Source organism: Leopardus geoffroyi, chromosome D2 (assembly GCF_018350155.1).
Source record: "Leopardus geoffroyi isolate Oge1 chromosome D2, O.geoffroyi_Oge1_pat1.0, whole genome shotgun sequence".
Classification (NCBI taxonomy): domain Eukaryota; kingdom Metazoa; phylum Chordata; class Mammalia; order Carnivora; family Felidae; genus Leopardus; species Leopardus geoffroyi.
This window is the reverse complement of record NC_059334.1, coordinates 13,119,063-13,142,494: the sequence shown is the minus strand read 5'-3', so window position 1 is coordinate 13,142,494 and position 23,432 is coordinate 13,119,063. Positions and strand designations below refer to the sequence as shown.

The following is a 23,432-nucleotide window of genomic DNA, read 5'->3' as shown; positions in this document are numbered from 1 at the left end:
TCTACTCCCCTCACTCCAACTGTTGATGCTTTTTGGTTGGTTTTCCTAGTTAAAGGTTTTAAGCCTGTAAAGTTTTGAAGTGCTTTGGCTTCATAGTATATGGAGTGTTATCCTGAGAAGGGGAAGATATTGAAAAATAATGCAGCTGTCCAAGAATTAGGACATATTGGGAACAAATGGGGACATGTTGGCCCCAATTTGGGATAGCTGAAGGGTAATCAGCAAAGTAAGGGTAATGTGAATAATCCAAGAACTCCATAATACTTTCAATCTCCAAGTGTTAGGCAATTGAATTTCTTTCCTCCTTACTCACTTTTGTAAATATTGACTTCATGACTCTTTAATTTTTGACACTTTAATTACAGCGTGTCTTGGCGTGGATCTCTTTGGATTCATCTTATTTGGAAGTCTTTGGGCTTTCTGGGTTTCAATGTCTGTTTGCTTCCCCAGGTTAGGGAAGTTTTCAGCCATTATTTCTTCAGACAAGTATTCTGCCCTGTTCTCTCTCTCTTCTTCTGGGATCCCTATAATGTGAACGTTGGTCTGCTTGATGTTGTCCTATGTGCCACTTAACCTATCTTTACTTTTTATTTTTCTGCTCTCATCAGGTTGAGTTTCCCTGCCCTATCTTTGAGTTCACTAATCCTTTCATCCACTGATCCTTTCTTGCTCTCCATCAAGTCAGCTATTAAACCCTTTTATTCTATTTTTCAATTCAGTTATTGTATTCTTCAGCTCTGTCATTTCTGTTTGGTGCTTTCTTACATTTTCCTTCTCTTTGTTAAAATTCTCACTTTGTTCATGCCTTGTTCTCTCGACCGTGGTGAGCATCTTTATAGCCATTTTTCTTTTTGAACTCTTTAGCAGGTAAACCACTTATCTCTGTTTCATTGAAGTATTTTTCTAAGGTTTTCTCTTGTTCTTTCATTTGGAACATATTCCTATGTTTCTTCATTTTCTTGGACTTGAAAAAAATTTTTTTTAATGTTTATTTTGAGAGAGAGAGAGAGAGAGAGAGAGCGCATGAGCGAGGGAGGGGCAGAGAGAGAGAGGGAGACACAGAATCCGAAACAGGCTCCAGGCTGAGCTGTCAGCACAGAGCCGATGCAGGGCTTGAACTCACGAACCATGAGATCATGACCTGAGCTGAAGTCAGATGCTTAACTGACTGAGTCACCCAGGTGCCCCATTTTCTTGGACTTTCTTTATTGGTTTCTATGCATTAAATAAAACAGCCAACTCTCTCAGTCTTGAAGGAGTGGCCTTCTTCTGTAGGAGCTGAACCTTATTGTTCACCCCCCCCCCCCCCAGGTCTTGGTTGCCTCTCAAAACTTTGTGATTATCTAAGCAAATTACTTGTTCTTAGTGGCCTCCAACAGTTTAGGGTGTGCCAAGACCAGTCGGTGTACCAAGGGAGGATCTCAGATAGCATCTAGATGCAGGCTCATTGGAAGCCAGACCTTCAGGCAGCAGCTTTTAAGGTTCCCAAATATACTTTTTAATGCAAAGACTGAGAGATGGACATTTCTGTCTCCTTTCTCTGCACTGAGCCCTGGATGTTAAGCAGTTAAGGACTGTTTCTTTGCTCTTGTCCTGTTGAACCTATGAACATGAGCCTCGCTGTCTACCAGAACCAGTCTATCAAAGGATATGTATTCTGGGCAGCAGCCATAAGGACCAGGATGCCAGACACATACATAAGCAGCTTTCTGGGAGACACCAGCACCAGGGGGCAGGGCAGAGGGAGAGCAAGAAGATGATGCCCGCTGCTCTCCCTGATCTCTGGAGAGGATTGCAATCTACCCCTAGATGTGTTTCATTAGAAGTCCCCCGCCCCCAACCCACTCTTCATAGTGCTTCTTTCCTCTCTCAGAGAAAGACTAGGGTTTATGACCACGGCCTCTGTGCTGTACCTTGGTTAAGAACTATTTTTCGGGGGGCGCCTGGGTGGTGCAGTCGGTTAAGCCTCCGACTTCAGCCAGGTCACGATCTCGCGGTCCGTGAGTTCGAGCCCCGCATCGGGCTCTGGGCTGATGGCTCAGAGCCTGGAGCCTGTTTCCGATTCTGTGTCTCCCTCTCTCTCTGCCCCTCCCCCGTTCATGCTCTGTCTCTCTCTGTCCCAAAAATAAATAAACGTTGAAAAAAAAAAAAAAAGAACTATTTTTCGGGGCGCCTGGGTGACTCAGTCGGTTAAGTGTCCTACTGTGGCTCAGGTCATGATCTCACAGCTTGTGATTCAAGCCCCATGTCGGGCTCTGTGCTGACAGCTCAGAGCCTGGAGCCTGCTTCAGACTCTGTGTCTCCCTATCTCTCTGCCCCTCCCCTGCTCATGCTCTGTCTCTGTCTCAAAAATAAAAATAAAAACATTAAAAAAAAAAAAACTATTTTCCATTTGTTACAGTCCTGTGAGAGCAACGAACATAAGCCCTACTGGCCACCAGAGCCTGGTGATCAGGGGGTGTCCCATGGGTGGTGGCTGCAAAAACTGGGGCCCCGGTCATGTGCACAACCTCCTTTCTGGGAGATAACCTGGAGGCAGAGCGAGCGAGTGTAGAGATGGTCCTTGCCGGCTTCTGAAGTCCGGTGGCCTCGATATGTGTGTTGTTAAAGGCCTACCCCTCGGGATGAATCTTTTAAGATAAACCACAGGCCTATTTCACAGAAAGACTGGTTGCATTTCAGTTGCTGCCTCTGCACTGTGCCCTAGAGGTTTAGCCATGGTGAGTCCGGAGATCCCTTTAAATTTGCTATAAGCTTGTGGTCCTGTGGATGCAAATCCCATTGTCTTCCAGAGCTAGATGTTTTGGGGACTCATCTCTCAGGTGCAGGTCTTGAAAGTTAGGGGTGCCAGGTGTGGGGTTCAAACCCTTTGCCTCTCAAGGAGAAGCTTAGGGCTGTGAGTTCTCTGCTATCTGTGGGCGCCTCTCCGAGAGTGTGGTTTATGGTGACATTGTGTCTTCGCCTCTCCTCCCCGTTTTCATGTTGTTGTTTTTCCACCCTGCCCCCCACCAAGATGTAAGAGTTGCTCAGCTAGTTTTTGCACTTCTTTCAGAGGGAATTTTTCTGTAAGTAGCTATAGATTCAGTGTATCTGTGCAAGGAAGTGAGTTCAGGATCCTTCTACGTCAGCACCCGGAACAGGAAAACCCTGTAGCTCTTTCTTTGAAAACATGGAACAATTCCTCCATGAGAAGCAGATCACCAGGTATGAGCTCAGAAGGGCTAGAATCTCCCTCCTCTTCTTCCACCCGACCCCATCACCTGGCCTTGGCCTTGTGCATAACTGGCATTGAGCCAACACAGTTGAAAGGAAGAGGGATCTGAGACTTGCAGGTAAGGAGGGACACTGAGGCTGGCTGGCTTACACTGCCAGACGCTCCTCCTGAGTTCTTCTGAAGACGGACATCTAGAAACAAGGGTGCTCTACTCCCGAGAACCCTGAAAACACTTCAGAGGCAAGGCAGACTAGAAGAATGATTCTGGGTTCTTGGGCTGCCATTCCTTGAATTCACACACCACTTTGCAACGCCCACCGGCGAGGCTGAGGAGCATAGAGGACACTCTTTCCTTCACTGGGCCTTTGTTCGTTGATGTTCCTGCCTCCGGCGCTGGTAAACGTGCTGTCTGGAATACATCTGCCCCCATCTTTACCTGTCAAATTCCGATTCATCCAGTAGTTTGCAACAAAACTTTCCCTTTCTCAAGAGGCTTTTCTAGATCCTCTTGATCTAAATTGAATTCTTCCTGTTATATTCTCTCAGAGGACCCTACACTCTACCTTAACGGCACTTACCGTATTTTGTAACTACGGACATCGTATGTTACTGATAGCGCGTTTCTCTACCGGCCTGTAACCTCCAGGAATGCAGGGAACGGCTGTATCTTCAGCACTTAGCCAAGTGATACAGGGATGTATGCAGTAGGCTCTCGTGATAGATCGGCTGTTGGGGGTGGGAGGGGCAGATATATTTTCTTTAAAAAGTCTGCCTAAACTCTATTTAAGGGTAGTAAAGGCTGAAGTAAAATTTCTCATAAAGAAAGGAATTAAGAAACGAAAGTTATTATTTCTTAGTGACATCAGTGTATGGGAGAGCTAAAGAAAGAACATAGATGGGTTACAAAAAAATAAAAGCCACCAATCTGAGATCCGGTTGTAATATTTCAATGGTATAAAGAATAGGTCTTTACATCTATTTTTATGAAATTTATTCCCAGTTTGAAGTGGCAGTGTATACAAAGATGACAGAGCTTGTGATATTTTACAGAAATGTTTACTACAACATGCACATTATGAAGTGTTTCAAACATACACATATTAAGTTTCATGCTGAATAAATAATCCCCCCAAATTAATTTTTATTTTTACATAAAAATATAATATTGCACTCTTAACAAGACCAGTTATTTTGCATATTTTCTTTTTAAATAAATGATGAAATTCAGCCTTAAAAAAAAAAAAAAAAAGAACGAGTAGCAACCCTATTCTAATAGGGGACTAATTTAAAGTTCTTGGTAGAAAAAATGAAAGCCAGACAATAGCTGCAATTTTTTTTTTTTTAAACAAAGCAAGATCACTTCAACGTGAATAGGAATAATCTCGTCTCTGCACTTTCTGGACCTCAGAATGCAGACCTGGTCTGTGCAAACCGTGATCTAAATGCAGTCTGTGAGCGTGTCCGGTGAATAACAAGCATACGTGGCCGCTTGTCTCCTGCATCTATGGTGACAGCAGAGATGTTTGAATTGTATTTTATACAGTTTTTAAGCAGAATGTTTTAGAAAGTCTGGAAGTTACAAAAGTAGTTCTGTAAACACCATATGAATTAGATTTCCATAACAAACACGCAAGTTATTCTTAGGCAGGAATACATATTTTTATCCCGTGGTGACATATTACTGAGCTTATCGTACAGTGTTTTCAAAGCCAATAAAGCAGCACCCCAAGTAAAAATAGAGCCGTAATATCTGGTAGAGCTAGACCATCCCGAGATTTGTAGGAATTCTGGTTTATGGTGTGCCAGTTTTCTGAGGTGTATACCTAGATTTTTCTACTGCTTCTAGAATTCTCAGGTAGCGTTGGTTAGTAGAAACAGTGGAAACCGTTTCCTGTAAGAATTACTCTTTGTCCTGTTGGAAACAAAGTAAGCAGTCTCCTTTTCTTTTGAAATTGTTTTGTGGAGGAAAACACTCCCTGCACATTAAATGTCTTACCTAGAATATATTATTGATATCTGTGCCATCTTTTTGCATAGTGGAGGCTTTCTATTGCAAATTGTTAGGTATTCAGTGCTCGGTAAATGGCAGATATTAAGATAATTATCATTGTGTTTAAATCTTAGTGACTCACCAGTATCTAGTGTTCTGGATTTTAAGGAGTTTTACGAAGAAACAGAATGTGTCTGAAATCAAAGATACTTGTGTTCTTGTTTGTGGCCATCAAAAAATTCTGGTTCTACTTTGAGCTAAGAAGGCAACTGGAAAAAAACTGCCTAACATTGAGATTCATTAGTGGTTTGTTTTAGTATTCACATGTTCCACAGAGTGTTCGGTGCCCAGACACTGACCGAGTGATTTACTTCTCAAAGAAAGCACTTATCAAGTTCATGATTCTTATCCCTTTCATTAATTTTCATTTTTTCTTTCTTTTCTTTTCTTTCTTCCTTCCTTCCTTCCTTCCTTCCTTCCTTCCTTCCTTCCTTCCTTCCTTCCTTCCTTCCTTCCTTTTCTCAGGGGGAGGGTGGATTATCTTGGCATAAAACTTTTTAAATATAATTTTTAGAGTATTTTATATAAACAATTAGGCTAACCAGTTGACATTCTACTGGCCCTTTTGGAATAACAGAAAAAGCAGAGACCCTAATCCTTTCTTTAGATTATGCTTATGGGTAAAACCTTTAAAGATACGATTTTAATTTATCGTGTAAGACTTGAATCTTGTTGCTTGGGACATACTGACACAGCCCTCTGGATTATCACTAAATGAGAACAAAACTGTTCTCTTAGGACCTTGTGAGGCTGCAGAATATTGTGCAGGTGAAGAGGGCTGATCGTTATTTGGATGATTTGTTTGGTCATCCGTTTCTTCAAGTTCAACCTCCCCAAACCGGGAAGGTCTACAAATCGAGTTTGGAGCTAAAGTGCTTTGGAGGAGCGAGGTTCTCTCTCATTCATCCAGCTGCGTAGCTGCTGAGGAAGGAATAGAACATGGGCTGTTTGAGGCGCTGCTGGTCCTTCCGGCACCAGGCGATCACGGTCCCGTCACTGTTCGCGGTGTACAGATGGTGGCCGTCACAGGAAAACGTGAGGCTGTCAGAAAGAAATCCCGTCTGTATGTTATGTCTTAAAACTGCATTTGAAGACTGGTGATCACACAGGAATCAGTGTAAAGAAGCTAAGATATCTTTACCGGAGCAGAGAGCCCAACGAAATGCCTGCTTACAACCCACCGGTTTCCACTGTAATCCTAATACAGTTTAATTGCCCTGCTGACAACTTTGTGAAGCTCATCCTGACGAGGTGACACGGAAGAAAATCAGGATCAAGGAGGGCAGTGCATTCTGTTCCTTCTTTGCATATTTTCTCTTATCGCCTTGTTTATGCTTTATTACTTAAACAACAAATACTTGAGTATAGGAAAGTTTACAAAAGATAACAGTGCCACATGTTCTCTTTATAGAAACAAGTGGTGATTATTTTAGGGAGATATTTTATTTCCCTGAAAAAGGAAAAGGTAAATGTAGTGCACTGAAAATAAACTAATGTAGTAACGTAGAATTTGAATGACTGATTTCCAGTTGACTTTTTAAGGTCAAGTGTGTTAGTACAACAAAGGGTAACTGTTGTTTATCAATATTACCAAGTATCCTCCTGCAGCTATCAGTCATCCTTATGGTATTTTCAATAAGAAAGGGAAAGGATATCGTTTCTACAATTCAAAAGCTTCCCTGGGCACTCTCCCAGCATTTCTTCTATTAGACTGGAGCTCCCAACTCAGATTTGAAGCCCTACGAAGATGTGGACTGTGTCTCCTCTTGCAAAAGGTCTTGGTCAGCTTGGTGTTTGATAAATGGTCAGCTGTTTATGACTGTCATCACATATTTCACATCAGTGTGCTTTAACAACTCTCTAACAAAAATACAGTCACCAAGTATATCATGAAGAATGGTGGGGGCGGGGGGGAGGGCGGTTACCTTACAATCGGCTTATTTGATTTAGGAAATGTGATTTCTCGCACAGGCTTTAGGTCCCATGTACTCCATAACCTAGAGAGGGAAGAAGTCATCATCTAATTATGCAAACTAAAATTTCCTTCACTAAAAAGTCCTAAATATTTGTTTATTTGTTAAAAATCATCTGGAAGGAAACACAATAAACAATTAACTGTAGTTCCTTCTGGGAAGTTTGCAGGGGGTGTATGTGGGAGTAAGAAAACTTGGTAAATTTTCACAGACAATACACAATTTCAAAACTACATTACAGCTAAGTTTGCTATGTAAAAATAAAACAGGAATATGGGGCACCTGGGTGGCTCAGTCGGTTGAGTGTCCGACTCTTGGTTTTGGCTCAGGTCATAATCTCATGGTTTGTGAGTTCGAGCCCTGCGTTCGGCTCTATGCTGACAGCTCAGAGCCTGGAGCCTGCTTTGGATTCTGTGTCTCCCTCTCTCTCTGCCCTTCCCCCACTCATGCTGTGTCTCTCAAAAATAAACAAACATTAAAAAAATATATAAATAAATAAAATAGGAATAAGCGAAGAACCTATATCTGAAGGTGATTTTAAATCTCTATTAAATATTAACATGCCTAGATATGATCTCACAGTTTGTGGGTTCGAGCCCCACATTGAGCTCTGTGCTGACAGCTCAGAGCCTGGAGCCTGCTTCAGATTCTCTGTCTCCCCTTCTCTCTGCCCCTCCCCTGCTCACACACTCTCTCTCTGTCTCTGTCTCTCTCTTAAAAATAAACATTAAAAATTAAAAAAAAAAAACAAAACCTAATTTTTGAAACTGATGTGTCCTTATGAACAAGAGCAAACAAAGAGAACGAAAACTCCTCTTACCTTACAATTCCGTTTTCTAATCCCCCGGCAATCACATTGATAGATACTCCCTCTGGCTGGTTAGAGAAAGCAACAGAACAAATGATCTCTCTGCAGTGGACATGTCCAACGAGGTCCCCATTCACTGTCCAGAGTCTGAGGTCACTGCCTCCACCAGCTAGAACACCAAAATCGTTCAGCAGGTCACCAGAGTGTGGGTGTGTCCAGGACCCCGAGCCCTGGGTCCCAGAGGGCTGACTACCCCTACCCCTCCCACCCCCCCCACCCCCACTGTGCACCACGCTTGTTTGTTTCAGCGATAAAATTTACAGGGAAGTCATGACTGAAGTCTGTATAAATAAAATTACCACATTATAAGTCACACGGAGCTCTGTATATTTACCTAGTGACAATGACCGGTGGGAAAATAAAAATATTAATTTATAATAGAGAGCAACAGGTAAGTTAATCATGTATCTGTGTGTAATTGTAATATTTTAGTATACGAACTGCCAAGTCTGAATTTGAAAGTACCTAGAGAGTTAAACAATCTCCAAAAACAAATGAAAATATTCTGTGGAACCACCTATAAGAAGTGACTTATGTGAATTTGAAGAGAAAAAAAAAGTTACAATAAAACTTAGCTGAGTCAAAAACTACTTCTTAAAGAAAAAAAAAGAAATCTAATTCTCACAACGAATCTTGTAAATCAATGACTTATTAAACTAATTCACCCTGTTCAAAGACCATGAGTAACAAAACTTTCTGTAGTTTTCCAGAGGCGATCAGTGCTCCCCATCCTCTATAAAAATGGGGCTGCAGGTTTGGGGCCTCGGGATGATGAGCCCAGCCTTCTTGGGAGAAGTATTCTCAAGCTGATCAAGACAGAGGTTAAGAGGCTTGATAAAGTTTGGATGCCATAGGGTTACTACACTTGATTTTATCTCTCCATTAGAACTAGCAAAAAATAGTACAGAATTTAACTTTCTCCTTTATTAAGGCAATGACAAGATTTCATAGACTTCCTATTTTATAGCAAAGAAACAAACTGTGCAAATACTTCTTTATGTAAAGATACGCTGAAGACCTTCAAATACCACAAACCCAACGCCTTCCGTGCCACGGCACTGTTCCCGACCGCCGAGCAGTGGACACAGCCCAACTCCCGCGCACAGATGAACGGACACACCGAATGGGGTAGGTGCACACACAGCAACATTGCTTGGCCATGAAAGTGATGAGGTTCTGATACATGTTACAACATGGATGAGCCTCAACATCAGGCTAAGTGAAATAAAGGACATGAACAAGACGAAGAAGGACAAATGGTGTATGATTCCACTTACATAAAGTATCTAGAATGGACAAATTCCTAGCGATAGAAAGGAGGGTGGTCACCAGAAGCTGTGGGGCAAGGAGGAACACTTATGGTTACAGAGTTTCTGTTTGGGGTGACGAAAAGGTTTTTGAAGTAGACAGTGGTGACAGCTGCTCTATACTGTGGATGTGATAATGCCACCAAATTATATATTTTTAAATGGCTTAAATAGCAGTTATCATGTTAAATATACTTATCACATATGTAGAGAAAAACGATGAACAAATGACCGGGTTTTACTTAAGACTTCCCATTGATTAGGGGAGATTACAGATTCAGTATACGAAAGAAATACAATTGTAGACGATAAACTCATTTTTTCCTTGAGTAGACATTTATTTCACTCTTTGTTTTGAATTTAGTATTTGATAAAAGATTTGAAAAATAAAACAACCAGACTTCTACTAGTCAGGTTAGAAGATTTATTGAAGGTACTGATGTAGGCGTTGATTGTTCCATGTAATCCATAGCCTCTGCACAGCTTAGTCCCTCAGAACAAAAAATCTAAATGTGGTCCTGGACTCTATGAAATATGGTACAGAACTTAATAGGCAAAGAATTACCCTAGAGGATTACCCAGCACGTTGGGCTACCACAAAACCAAGTAACTACTCATCTGCCGAAGACAGTACACAGCCAAACCGAGGCCTTTACTCACTACCAGATGCTTTCACATAGAATTGAATTCAGCACATCAACTAAGAGAAAGTTGGGCATTCCTGAAAAAAAAAAAAAAAAAATTCCTCCTATACATCTTCCCTGAGATTAAAATAAATTGGAGAGTCACTGAATACCCTGAATTTCATAATATTGACTCTCTAACGCCATTGGCACCACATGACCAGGCTATGAACCCCAGTTAAAAGGCACATATGTTGATCCAGTGGCAGAATGATTTTAAAAAATGCAGAAGCCATCTGTTATAACATTTACATAGTTTAATAAATTTCACTTCTCATCACTATAAAAACCACATCCCATAATAAGGACTGGGGAATTATGATCAAGGGTAAAGAGCTTGCATGTGGAACTTCAGCCCCGATACAGAAATTTTATATATGTATGTGTAACGTGTACACACAGAAACGTACATACACACACATGTAACATCTATACATACACGCACATATATTTATTAAAATTTTGATTTTTAAAGTTACTTGGATGGTACTCACTAAAGGGTGAAGATCTTTGGTAGGCTACATCTGATGACTTTTTTCCCTTCTTGGAATTAAGAACAGAAGTCCAGTTTGGGTTACTAAACATAAATTTGGCCTGTCTTTTAAAAATCATTATTTTTATCATGTTCTCTTTATACCAAATTCTTATTATGACTTCTCTTATACATGTACCAAGAGACTTAAAAAAAGTAGAGAAGGCCTTTTTGTTCAAAGTGGGGGAAAAAAAAAAGTTCTAGCCATTACTCTGTTATGCTGTGTGCTACCTAGGGACACCTGAATAGCCTTCCAGTGAGTTAGTAATTGCAGCAAAAGTAATTTTGTTTCTTGTTCCCATATGACTAGCTGATATAATATCACAGATATAAATCACTACTGGCAGCCGGAAAGTAATTAACTTTACAAAATTCAGCTCCCTAAGGTCAGTCCTAACTTCCAAATGTTGCCAAAACAAGAAAGTAGAGAACTCTATATAAATAATCATTATATTATTCCCCCAGATTCCTTCTTGATATGACATACTAAAAGCTGCTAATGTACAAATCAAGGAAGAACAATTATCGAAGTCATCAATCATCTGCCCACACTTGGATTATCAACGTCAACTGTTTAAAATCTTTCCCCTCAGTTATGATGATTAGGAAATAAAAATGTTTCCATGACATTATTTTATAACCGGATGCTAACACTGGCAAATGCTGTCATCTGATACCTTTAAAGCATGACTGAAGATATTACTTTTCTTGAATACAAGAATTAACGAATGTTATGTAAAATCAACAATAAAACTCCAAGAGATATCTGTAGCATAATAAAAAAAAATAAATATCTGGTCATCGTTCCAGGTTCCTGGCACAGAGCTCCTGAAACCCTTGTAGTTAACCATCTTTTGTATGCTAATGAGCTGACTCCTAGGGGCAGGCCCTACACAGCTTCCGGATGGGGGCTGGTCGCCAGAAAAACCAAGGTGGGGGGAGGGGTTAGGAGGTTAGAATTTACAGTACTTCTCCACCTCCAGGGTGGGGAGGGAGGCTGAAGGTTGAGCTCAGTTACCTACTGATGGCCAATGATTTGATCAACTGTGCCTCCATAACAAAACCTCGGAGAAACCCCTCAACAGCAGGGTTAGGAGAGTTCCCCGTGTTGGGGAGCACATTTCTGTGCCAGCAGGGGGGGTGCACTCTGACTCCACAAGGACGGACCCTCTGGATCTCACCCTATATCCTTCATCTGGCTGTTCATTTCTATCCTTTATAATAAACTCCAGTAGTTAGGTATAGTGTTTTACTAAGTTCTGTAAGTTGTTTCAGATATTTATTGAACCTGGTAGGGGGGTCTTGGGAACTCCCAAATTTGCTAAAGAACTTTAAGTACTTTGTGTCAGAACTAAATTGCATTGTTGGGGCACCCAGGTGACGGACAGCACAGGATTAGAGAGCTGTTTGGTGCCTGCAAAGACAGCATACATTTGGTTTCGGGGAAAAAAACAAACGGGCGCCTGGGTGGCTCAGTCGGTTAAGTGTCTGACTCTTGATTTTGGCTCAGGTTATGATCTCACGGTTCCTGGGATCGAGCCCTACATTGGGCTCCACACTGACAGTGCAGAGCCTGCTTGGGATTCTCTCCCTCTCTCTCTACCCTCCTCCTCTCACACACTCCCTTTCTCTCCAAATAAATAAAATAAAGAAAAGAGAAAGAAACAAACAATATAAAACATGCAAGCAAAGGATAGAGGATCACCCACTACAGATATGTCAAAGATCCTCTACACTGAGTGGGCAGACAAAGACAGTTTGTCAAAGGATCCTTTCAACGTTAAGATCTGCAAACAGAAAATTTATGAATTTTCCAACTGTTCTTCCCTCAAGTTTTACAACATGTATACTTGAAAAAAAACAAAACTAAAAATAAGACCTCTGATTAGGAGATCTAACTTTGTCATGCAAATTTTAAGGCAAATTATGCCTCCGTTTGTTATTCTATAATATTGTTCTCAGGAACTGGAAGAAATATATTCAAAACTGATCACTGGCTGATGCTTTGCACTTAGGAGGAAGGTAGTGAAGTTATTAGTAGTTAAAAAGCAGAAGCCAAAAAAAGGATAGGAAAACAAAAGCGAAGAAAATTCAGATTAATTTACGTAATAATAATTTGCTTAACACGTGCTCAAATGCAATCTTACATATATCAGAAACAGAGTTAAACTATGATAATACTAACTTTTGCATAAATTGGTGCCTAAACTGATGAGCTCACTCTTGGACTCACTGTATTTTAATACACAAATATGCTATTACCAAAGTATTTGGATCTGGCAGGGACTTGAGAGATGTAATCCAACAGTTTCACCTACGATGGAAGGAACTAGCTGAATGCTGTTAGCACAACGACCTCTGGGCTCTGGTTTCGGGGCTCACTCACCTGAGTCACATACAGTGGCAATGTCACCTGTGGTTTCACTGGCAGAGACGGCTGTGACAGGGCTTTTGTGTCCTGCCAGGCTTTGTACATAGCACAACCTGAAAGACAAAGATATAAATTTGCATATGATCATTAAATATAATTATATTCTCTTACTTGTATAATTCCTTTCCTCAGTATAAGGATCTTTTACTCAGAAGGCATTCCTAACTTTATTCTTAACTGATTGTTTGATTTCAATTAGATTATAAAGTAAAGGTTGTATTTCGTGTTTAAAATTATTATAATGTAAAGGAGTTTAGAGTGGGAGACAGCCAAAGCATAAGAGACTTCAAAACTGAGAACAAACTGAGGGTTGATGGGTGGGAGGGAGAGGAGGGTAGGTGATGGGCATTGAAGAGGGCATCTTTTGGGATGAGCACTGGGTATTGTATGGAAACCAATTTGACAATAAATTTCATATATTAAAAAAAATTATTATAATGTAAAGATATTATTAAATTTTTTTTAAGTTTATTTATTTTTGAGAGACAGAGACAGAGAGCAAGTGGGGGAGGGGCAGAGAGAGAGGGAGACAGAATCCGAAGCAGGCTCCAGGCTCCCAGCTGTCAGCACAGAGCCCGATGCAGGGCTCAAGCTCACAAACTGTGAGATCATGACCTGAGCCAAAGTTGGAGGCTTAACCGACTGAGCCACCCAGGCACTCTGGTAAAGACATTATTATAGTGCATCTGTTTCACACAGTAAGAACTGAAACATTAAAAACAGCTGCGTTGGAGTTACAGCCCTCCTTCTGTACCTGTTTAAATCCCATATGATGCAGGTGCCATCTCTGCTCACACTTATCATTATACTGTAGGGTTTGCAAACAAATAAGCTGGTTATCTCTTCTGTGTGCCCATAGAGATGTATCTGGGACTCCATTTCTATCTCTGAAGGCTGAAATTTAAGAAATTCAGTAAAGTATAAGATAAAAACCATGACAAAAGTTTTCCTAGTACTGTATCTCAAAAATAAAAAACTGAAGTGACTCAAACATTCAAGCATATCATTTTTCTTTTTTTTAATGTTTATTTATTTTGAGAGAGAGAGAGAAAATGCACAGGGAAGGGGTAGAGAGAGAGAGAAAGAGAGAGAAAATGCACAGGGAAGGGGTAGAGAGAGAGAGAGAGAGAGAGAGACAGAGAGAGAATCCCAAGTAGGCTCCATGCTGCCAGTGCAGAGCCTGACACAGGGCTCGATTCCTTGAACTGTGAGATCATGACCTGAGCTCAAATCAAGAACCAGATGCTTAACTGACTGAGCCACCCAGGCGCCCCTCAAGCATATCATTTTTCAATCCATTTCAGTTCAACTTTGTCCTAAAGAGTAAAACTAATTAAACATTATCAAAGTTTTAATTGCCCATAATTTCATGAATATGCTTTTCACTTTTTGTCTTCTTGTCTGGTCTTTGTCCAAATACTCATGTAGTTTTGTAGGTACGATTATTGCCGTACAAATAATTTTAAAGTTTGTAGTTTAAATTCTCCTGTAAGCATTTTGCATTTTTGATTGTCTTCGAAATGACTTTTAATGGTGTTATAATATTTTATACAGTTAGAATCTCTTAATTCACTTGAGCATTTTTAGTTTTTGACAGTGTACTTTCCAAAGGCATTGTACCAATTCACGAGGTCACCAGCGGTGATGTGCTCCCATACCATTACTTCTCCGTAGTTACAGATTGGTCTTCTACTTGAAAGACTGCAAACTGATGTTCCAAGGTCCGTGTTGGCTCACAGATGCCAGATGTCTCTGCTAGGTTTGACTCTTGCTTTCATTAGACTAAGCTGTTTATCGTCATAAATTATTTCAATATTTTACTTCAAAGGATATAGAAAAGTAGAAAGAGAAGTATAAGAGAAAGCTATTTAACTGGCCAGTCAGGTAAACTAATCTTAATATTTTATCCGATCAGTTTATTTTTTAACAGGGAAAAAAATGAAACATTGCATAGTTTGTATACTGTTCTGTCTTATTTCCTCTCTCATCAGAAGTTACCACCATCCTGAATTTTGTATTTATGTTTCCCACGTTTCCCATATGTTCTACCATATGTTACCATAACCGTAAACAACATGGTGTTTGGTTTTTCGTGTTGATAAACTTTAAGGATGTGTTATTATTCTTTAGGTATCTTTTGCATCTTACCTTTTTGTTCACCATTGTTTTTGAAACATATCTGTGTTGATATATTAGCTGTTGCTCATCTATTGTAAGTGCTATGTAGTCCAGTGTTTTATGCACATAAAATACATATTTTACTCTTAAAGAATCAAGTGCCCAGGCAATACTAGGCCCACATTCTTTCTTGGAATGACCCACTTCAGCTGTGTGGCAGGGGCTTCTGCTCAGCTGGGACACGTGACCTTCAACCGAACACAATCACAGACAGTCACAGACACGAGATGTGATTTCCACAAGGGCCAAAGTCCTGGGTCTGAGCTCTCCCATCTCTCTCTAACTGGGACCCTTCCCACAGGGCCAGGAGTCTGCAGGGCCAAAGGGATGTACCCAAAGCCCTTCCAGACCATGCTTCAGGCTAGTTGGGCCCGAGGGATGCCCTGTCCGGAAAGGCCCGGGCCCCTTCTTGTTCTGCCTGGGCTCTGCAGCATGAGTCTGTGACTCACTGCTCACTCCAGGTCTCTGAACATTTCCCAACCTTTATAACAATCAAGGTTGCTTTGAATTGCGTTTCTCTTATTATAACCAACTTTAACTTTTTCACGTATTCATGTTCTTACTTGTAAATTTGTGTTCCTGGTTTTATGTATCTGTGACTACATTTTAAAAAATCATTTGGAGGAGCTCCTCTACCTGTGGAAGAGAACGAACGACCTGGACCATCCTACCAGTCTACAGACACCTTAGCCAAAGTCAAGTCTTGAGATCTGGACACCCCAGGGAATTGTGACCCAGGCTGTAATGCCACACGAAAGGTGGTCCCATGGGACTCATCCTCACTCTTAGGGGGCAGCCCTTCAGGGACCAGCCTTTGGAGAAGGGCCTCTGCGGGACTCCCCAGCTTGCTCAGTCCCTGGGTATTGTTATTGATTCCTCTCACAAAAGCATCCAACGACAGGGTCAATACTCCAGAATTGACAATGCCCTCAAGGCCAGAGCTCCCCCCTGTTTATTTACATCTCTGGCTTGGGAGTTTTATGATATTGTGTTAGCTCTTGGATGCTTTCATTGCACACACATGCGTGTGTGTGTGTGTGTGTGTGTGTGTGTGTGTGTGTTTACCCCATGATCATGAATAATATTTATGGGGTAAACACAGCATAGGACCCCTATAGTGGTTTTTAATAATTTTACAGATTTTACACTTTAAAATGACTGTAAGAGTTAGTGTTACTAGATGATTCCCTGACAGGTCAGAAAATAATTTCCATGAGCAGAACAGGAATCATGGCCTACTTCATTTAAAAATTTCTCTTGAATGGCATAATACTATCTCGGATAAACCTCATATTTATTCTCCTGCCACCACTGATTTAGAGAACAGAAATACAGGTGTTCACTTACATGATGATCATGTGGCCATACTAGTTAATTAGTGAAAAAACGGACTCAAGAGCAATTATTTTAAAATCAGTTATCACTTTTAGCAGACATTCTTCTCTAATCTATAAACAGCTTATAGATAATTCCTTCTAACAAGTCAACTCATGCACCCTTATGTGGAATACATTTTAGAAGACTATCTTGGGAGAATCAACAGAAACTTACAAGGCTTATGTGGTACGGTTAGATATGCTTCACTAGGTAAGGAATGTATTTCATAAGACCCTCTTGAAAATATTCCCTAACAACTATTTTGGTCACACCCTGCATGGCCCTCGGGGAGCCTGTCTTTTGTCGGTGTTAAAGCTACCTCCCATGAGAACATAAATACTTGTAGAACCCCGGCAGTCAGTGGGTTGGGAGAACAGAAACTGGAGACACAAGGCGTCTCCTGCTAACCACACAGGCACCTGGTCACGATGCAGCTTTCGGGGGTGCCAAAATGGTGAGGGGGTCCCTGAGGAAAAGCGGCAACAACATCGACAAAAACCCATGTTACCTCCCCTCAAAGCAAACAGTGCTAACACCACATAGCTAACATGCATTTTTGGACATGGTTTAAATAGTAACTGTTAATCTCATGACTTGATTACTTAATACTAGTATCCTTGGGAGAAAAAGAAAACCCTTGTAAATAAAGCTGAAAAATCTACTTACAGGTAAATATATAACTGTGGAAGCGTAAGCAACATAAGATTTCCCAAGCTTCTAGTAACTTCAAAAGCAAAAGAAGCACGTCTTTCTGTATTCACACTGTGACAGCGAGGCCTCCCATCTGCTACATTCAAAGCTATGCTGTGCACAATTACTCCTGTACTGACAATTTCACCTTTTTTTAATCTGCACTACACGCTGTGTTAGTATACAATTAAGATTTTAAAGGATAGTGGGGCGCCTGGGTGGCTCAGTCGGTTAAGCGTCCAACTTCAACTCAGGTCACCATCTCCCAGTTTGTGAGTTCGAGCCCTGCGTCGGGCTCTGTGCCGGCAGCTCAGAGCCTGGAGCCTGCTTCCGATTCTGTGTCTCCCTCTCTCTCTGCCCCTCCTCTGCTCATGTGTGCGTGCGTGCGTGCGTGCTCTCTCTTTCTCTCTCAAGAACATTAAAAACATTAAAAAAAAAAAAAAAAAAAAAGACCTTAAAGGATAGTAAGAATGGAAAGAAGAACCAAGCACAGGCTGTTCAAAGGGTTGGCAAAAACAAAAGGAAAAGTAAAAAGAGAAGAGGAAGCTAGTTTCTAAACAGGAGTCATGGTGCAAAGTCATCTGAGTGTGCAAGCACGCAACTGCTGTAGTGGTGGGGCTCCGAATATGTTTGGAGGAGAAGGAAACCGAAGGGTGAGCTCTGAAGACACACGTGCTGTCAGCAGTCAATATTAGAGATGATATAAATTAACATCCACTGTAGGCCTTTGGGAGCGAACAGGAGACATTCCCAGAGCTCAGATGCTTCTCTGCTTGCTTCCTCATCATTCTTTCTGTTCTGGTATAAAAGAACTTACCCCAGGCCCCTTCTCCCCGGCTCTGACCTCTCCTCCCAGACTTTCAGACCCTAAACTACACATACAAGTATTTTCCACCCCCCAAGTTACCATTCTTTTCTTGCCATGTTGCTGGTTTCCTGTGCCTGAAACACTCTTTCCTCTTTACTTAGGAAACTGATCCTTTCCGATCCAGCTCAAGTGTAACTTGTCAGGTTTTCTGACATCCGGCCCCTGTCTGGTGTCCTTCCAGCCTGGGTGCGAACTGCTCTCGGGGCACATACCTCACTCTCCTGTGAGAACCCGCACATGCCCATCTCTTGTGAAGAGCCACCCCCATGGCCCACCTGCACCACGACAGCGGCCTCTGGGCTTGGCACACCCTCCTCAGGCTCATACGCCCCAGTGTTGCTCCTGGCAGGTGCACAGTGGGCTTCCTACAATGCTGGTTAGATCAAATTATACCTGCTTCAAGCATTTTAATGGTCCCTTAGGCTAAAAGACAGAAACACTATTATGGTCATATTTATACCCCAAGAATCATGGCAAAGAACCTTAATAAGAGCTTAAAAGGGAATATTCTTGGACAGAGAAGTAAGAGGAACCTAGCATCACCCCATGCTAGCAAGACCAGTTTACTCAGTAAAACATATTTAATAATCTAAGAAAGAAAACTGCAATGGGGTGGGGGTGGGGCGGAAAGCACAAGAAACAAGAAAGTTCTAGAATAAAATAATTACTGAGTGATTACCCTAAACTTGCTACTTACCCTCAACAGCACCACAGAGAGTTGATTCAAGAAAGAACAACAGTAAATTAAAAATAAGTATTGCATAATATGTCTTTTCTTCACTTGACTGCTTTATAATTTAATTTTCAAATCCCGGAAATTCAGCAAATGGCTAAAATAAATTTCTTTCAGAAAGTGGTAGAAATCAAAATGGGCTATTTGGATTTTGCTGCAGTCCAGAGGCTGTAGGTAGGTTAAATATTAGAGGTTCTAGACTTCCAAATTTTACAGAATCCTGTGGTATACTCCTAGACGTTCAGGTCGACAGCGAGAATACACACAAACGAGCATCACAATGTCATGAAGAAGTGTCATCACAAAAGAGATCATGACTCAAAATGCCATCTGTCTGTGACACCAAAAATAAGATCTTTATAATCATTTTCAGAAATTTTCGTGATCCTAATAAACCTGAAGAGTCAGATACATGACCTTTTATATTTTAAGAGCTTGTGTGAAGAAAAGACTAAAGAACAAAAGATTAGAGTGCAAACATTTCCAGTTAATCTTCTACAAACGAATTATACTTCATAAGCATTTTTTTCCCCTCACGAACAGGAAAATCCCAAACTAGCCGCGACATGAGCCCCAGGCCTACCGTGCTGCTGGTGAGCCTGTTTGCGTAGGCCGTGATGACGCCACATTTGCTCCCAGTAAACAGCTGGCAGCTGTCAGGTACCCAGGCACAACTAGTCACCTTTGAAAGGGGACAAACCAAGGATCAGCGTGTTTAAAAGGCAGGAGAAATGTTTCTACTTCTCTGACAATTATTTAAAATATATATAACCACAACATTTAATGAACATTTTACTTGAAGTGATTAAAAAAGGGCAAGATATAATAACAGAGTATTCTGTAACTTTAAGCCAGATGTCTAAAGGCTATTTCTGAGTATTACAGTGTATCATCATCTATGATTTTACATTTTTCTGCACACGCGCGTGCACACACACACACACACATACACACACACACACACAGTCATCTGTTCCTCAGAAGTTTAAATAAAATGATCCAGGCTGAATGTGTGTGTGATGTGTGCCTGTGTGCGGTTTTACACATTTACCTGATTTTTACTCTTTTTTCCTTTTTCTGCTTCTAGTGGGGAAATGGGGTACATTCAGATAGAGGTATTGCTTCTCACAGTTCTAAAGACTCTTAAATAGGAGGAGAAGGAAAGATAGAGGTGGGGAAGAAAATCTTGGATTATTCCTTTGGGGCTGTAAACCCTTCAGTCCTAACCAGGGAGGCCCTGTTCAAGGCCACTCAACTCTCTGCCTACTGAGTCTTCCTCTGGCTCCGGGCACCAGCTGACTCCCCCGTCCCCAGTGGCTCTGCTCCCCTGCATCCCTTCTGTAGTCCCACCTGCCCCACAGCCCACGTCCCCTGACACTGCGCTGTGCTGAGAAGACAGAGGTCATCAGCCACAGATCTCATCCTGTCCCCTCCTTCGCGCCTCAAGTGTCTCGGGGCTTCTCCTGATTTAGAGGAGAAAGCCCCTCGCTTTTAAGGCCAGCCCCACCCCCACCCAGTGTTCCGCAGAACCTTTGTCTGTACTCTCTCTGAATTTCAAGCTGTCTTTTGCTGGCTTCTTCCCCTGGGCCTGGACATGTGCTCAAATGTCCACGCCTTTCTTCACCCTGGCTTTCCTTAACCTTCCAGACATCAGCATCCAGTGGATCCAATTTTATTTTTTTAATTTATTTCTTAAATAGTTCTAACTATTTGTAAGGGTTAATATTTCATGACTTCTTTCTTAGAGGTCTTCCATAAGAACAAAGAGAAAATGTATTTATTTTTTATATATAGAATAAAACTCACTGTCTTGCAATTACCATATGGGTCTGCTGAACTCTTTTATAAACCTAAGTTACAATTACAGGGTTTTAGTAATTTCATCTTCCCTCTGGCTCGAAACACCTTGCTGTTTCATCACTGTGGGAGTTATTTCATCAATTATTCCCGACGATGCTAACACAAAACAAGCAAGAAAATGAAGAATGATGGATCTCCTGGAAGGATAATGTAGGATGTGAAATGAATTGTCATCCTTTGGTTTTCTCACTGCATTGTCCAAAGAGTGTTGTCATCTTTCAAGAAAACATAAAGGAAGGCTGGAGACACCATTTCTGTAGTCTGCTTTTAGCTTTCATTGAACACAGTTGGGAATTCAGAATTTTTCATGTTCTACTGATAATAGAAAAGAGAAGAAAACTGACAGGGGACTATGTTTCACGATTCTGAGATCAGTCAGAAGGTGAAGGCAAGGGGATGGCAGGACTCCCATCTCTGATGATGAGGATGCTGATCGCCGATCGTGGAGGTGAGATCGGAGTGTGAGTCCTCAGACGGTAACATCCGGGACGAATTTTCTCAAGCTAAGGAACTGCTGAGGGAACGACATGTCTCTAAAAATGAAGATAAAATATGGCGCTCTCATCCAGGTAGCCATTTGACTGGAAGTTCTTCATCACACAGTCTTTTTCTAAAAGAATCTGGATGATCCTGTTTTGCTAAAAGGCCTTACAACAGTACTCTTTTGTTCTTTAATGATATGCTTGTGTGCCAAACTTTACGTGATAGAAATTAATTTTGTGATGCTCAAGTGCTCACTAAAATTTCTAATAAGGTTGTTTCTCATTGTCCTTTCGCTTACTTTTGTTACTTTACTGGTAACCAGAAACAAAAGGTCATGACCTTTTCTTCAGGTATTCTGAGGGTTAAGCAAAGGAGTCACTGCTCTCCTTTCTTTCACTGCCAAAAATCCCCACAAAACAGCTTACTCCATTCTCACGTGCCCAGGGAATGAGAAAATGTTAGGACACATGAACAGGCACCAGGTGTTATGTAGATAATGGAAGTCAGAAAATGGCAAAAGAATTTCCCACGGAAAGAAAGTCACAGAAAGAGGGTTTAACGTGCAATTTTCTATGGGAAAAAGTTGTGGCAGTATCGTGTGCCTGTTTGTGTGTGTGTGTATGTGTGTGTACATATGCAGTATATATACAATATATATACAATTGGAGACATTTTTACAACAGCTTTAGGAGAGAGTAGTGGGGAGTCCCATTACCCCAGTTTCAAAGAGGAGGAAAGAACCTCAAGTTTGGAAAGGTGAGGGTGCTTGCCGAAGGCCACACAGGAAATAGCCAAGCTGGGACACTAACACGGATCAGAGGGCTTTCGCTGGGCCCAGTGCTCCTTCTACCCCATCGCGATGCCTAAATGCCCAGTCTGTTTTGCAAAAACCAGGCAGAGAAGATGGCACTCTGACTACAGAAAATGACACGGTGACAAAAGACAAGCGAACACTGAGAAGGAAGCAGCTGATTTTGTTCCCACAGCTGACGCTGACTCGGTGATTACAACACTGTCTCTGTGAGGTACTGGGGAGAAGACAGAAGCTGGGGACAGAGTCAGGACAGCAATGGTTGGGAAACCGGAGCGCTGGAAACAAGGCAAAGTCCAGCATCGTCAGCTTCTGGGCTGGGTTAACTGCAGAATATTAAAGACCGGCTGCTACTGGTCTGACTCCTTTTTAAAGCTTTGTGTTTAATCAGTATTATAAAGTACTTCATAAAAAAGTTTACCTGATACTGTTGAGAACTTTGTATAAAGTTTATTGGAGGCTCACTTTGTTTGCTCTTCAACCTTAAAATGTTATCAGCATACCCCCAGCTCAGGATGGCTGACCACTGAATGTCGGTACTGTTCATGCTTCTCACACCTGGAGAAGGAGAGATGAAAAGTATCCGGTTGCCATCGCTCCACTGTTACCGGCAGCCTCCCAGAATGGCGGGTTAAAAGCTGAAGTTTCCGTAGCAGAACATAGTATCTTTCCAGTGCAAATCACCCTTATATTCATAAGATGGACTGATTTAAATTAGTTTTATTCCTTTCATGCTAATGGGATTCTAAGAGCGGAACTCTATTTTTTTTTCACTTGTGATGCTTTGGCTGGGATTTGATTTAGTACTAAAATATCTGTTAAGGAATTTTTATAAAAGACAATGATAGGCTTACACTATTCATGTTCTATGACACTTGGACTTAAAAAAAAAACAAAAAAAACCCCAAAAAAACTAGGGACGCCTGGGTGGCTCAGTTGGTTAAGGTCATGGCTCAGGTCATGATTTCACAGTTGGTGAGTTTGAGCCCCGTGTCGGGCTCTGTGCTGACAGCTCAGAGCCTGGAGCCTGCTTTGGATTCTGTGTCTCCCTCTCTCTCAAAAATAAATAAACATTAAAAAAAAAAAACTTAAAAAATAAATAAATATAAACTAGATACTACTTAAATAACTTTGTAGATACCACCTGCTGAAGAATCAGTATAGACAACTATCAATATTAGAAAGAGAACATGGCTACCTTAGAAGCAATACCTGTCCTAGGAAGGGTTCATTCCATCCTGTCAAGTGCAAGGACTTTGCATAGCAGACTTTGATTTAAAAAGGTTCTGTTTTCTCTTTTTTACAACATAGTTTTATGTCTTTGGGGGATAAAGATTTGGACATTCTGACATCCCTTTTCAGTACTATTCAAAA

The 23,432-nt window shown here is 41.3% G+C and overlaps 1 protein-coding gene across 6 annotated transcripts in view; it reads right to left on the bottom strand.

The window, feature by feature from the left end:
• Window positions 1–4,188: 4,188 nt before the first annotated feature.
• The window catches only part of LYST (lysosomal trafficking regulator), a 192,683-nt gene continuing 173,439 nt past the window's right edge, over window positions 4,189–23,432 (bottom strand). For all 6 annotated transcript variants that reach the window (XM_045437279.1, XM_045437283.1, XM_045437278.1 and 3 more), the window contains 7 exons: window positions 22,480–22,616; window positions 19,488–19,586; window positions 13,813–13,952; window positions 13,014–13,111; window positions 8,058–8,214; window positions 7,190–7,261; window positions 4,189–6,305 (listed from right to left, as the gene is read on the bottom strand). In XM_045437279.1, the coding sequence (XP_045293235.1) occupies window positions 6,167–6,305; window positions 7,190–7,261; window positions 8,058–8,214; window positions 13,014–13,111; window positions 13,813–13,952; window positions 19,488–19,586; window positions 22,480–22,616 (842 nt within the window). In that variant the 3' untranslated portion in view covers window positions 4,189–6,166. The remainder of the gene's footprint in view (window positions 6,306–7,189; window positions 7,262–8,057; window positions 8,215–13,013; window positions 13,112–13,812; window positions 13,953–19,487; window positions 19,587–22,479; window positions 22,617–23,432) is intronic.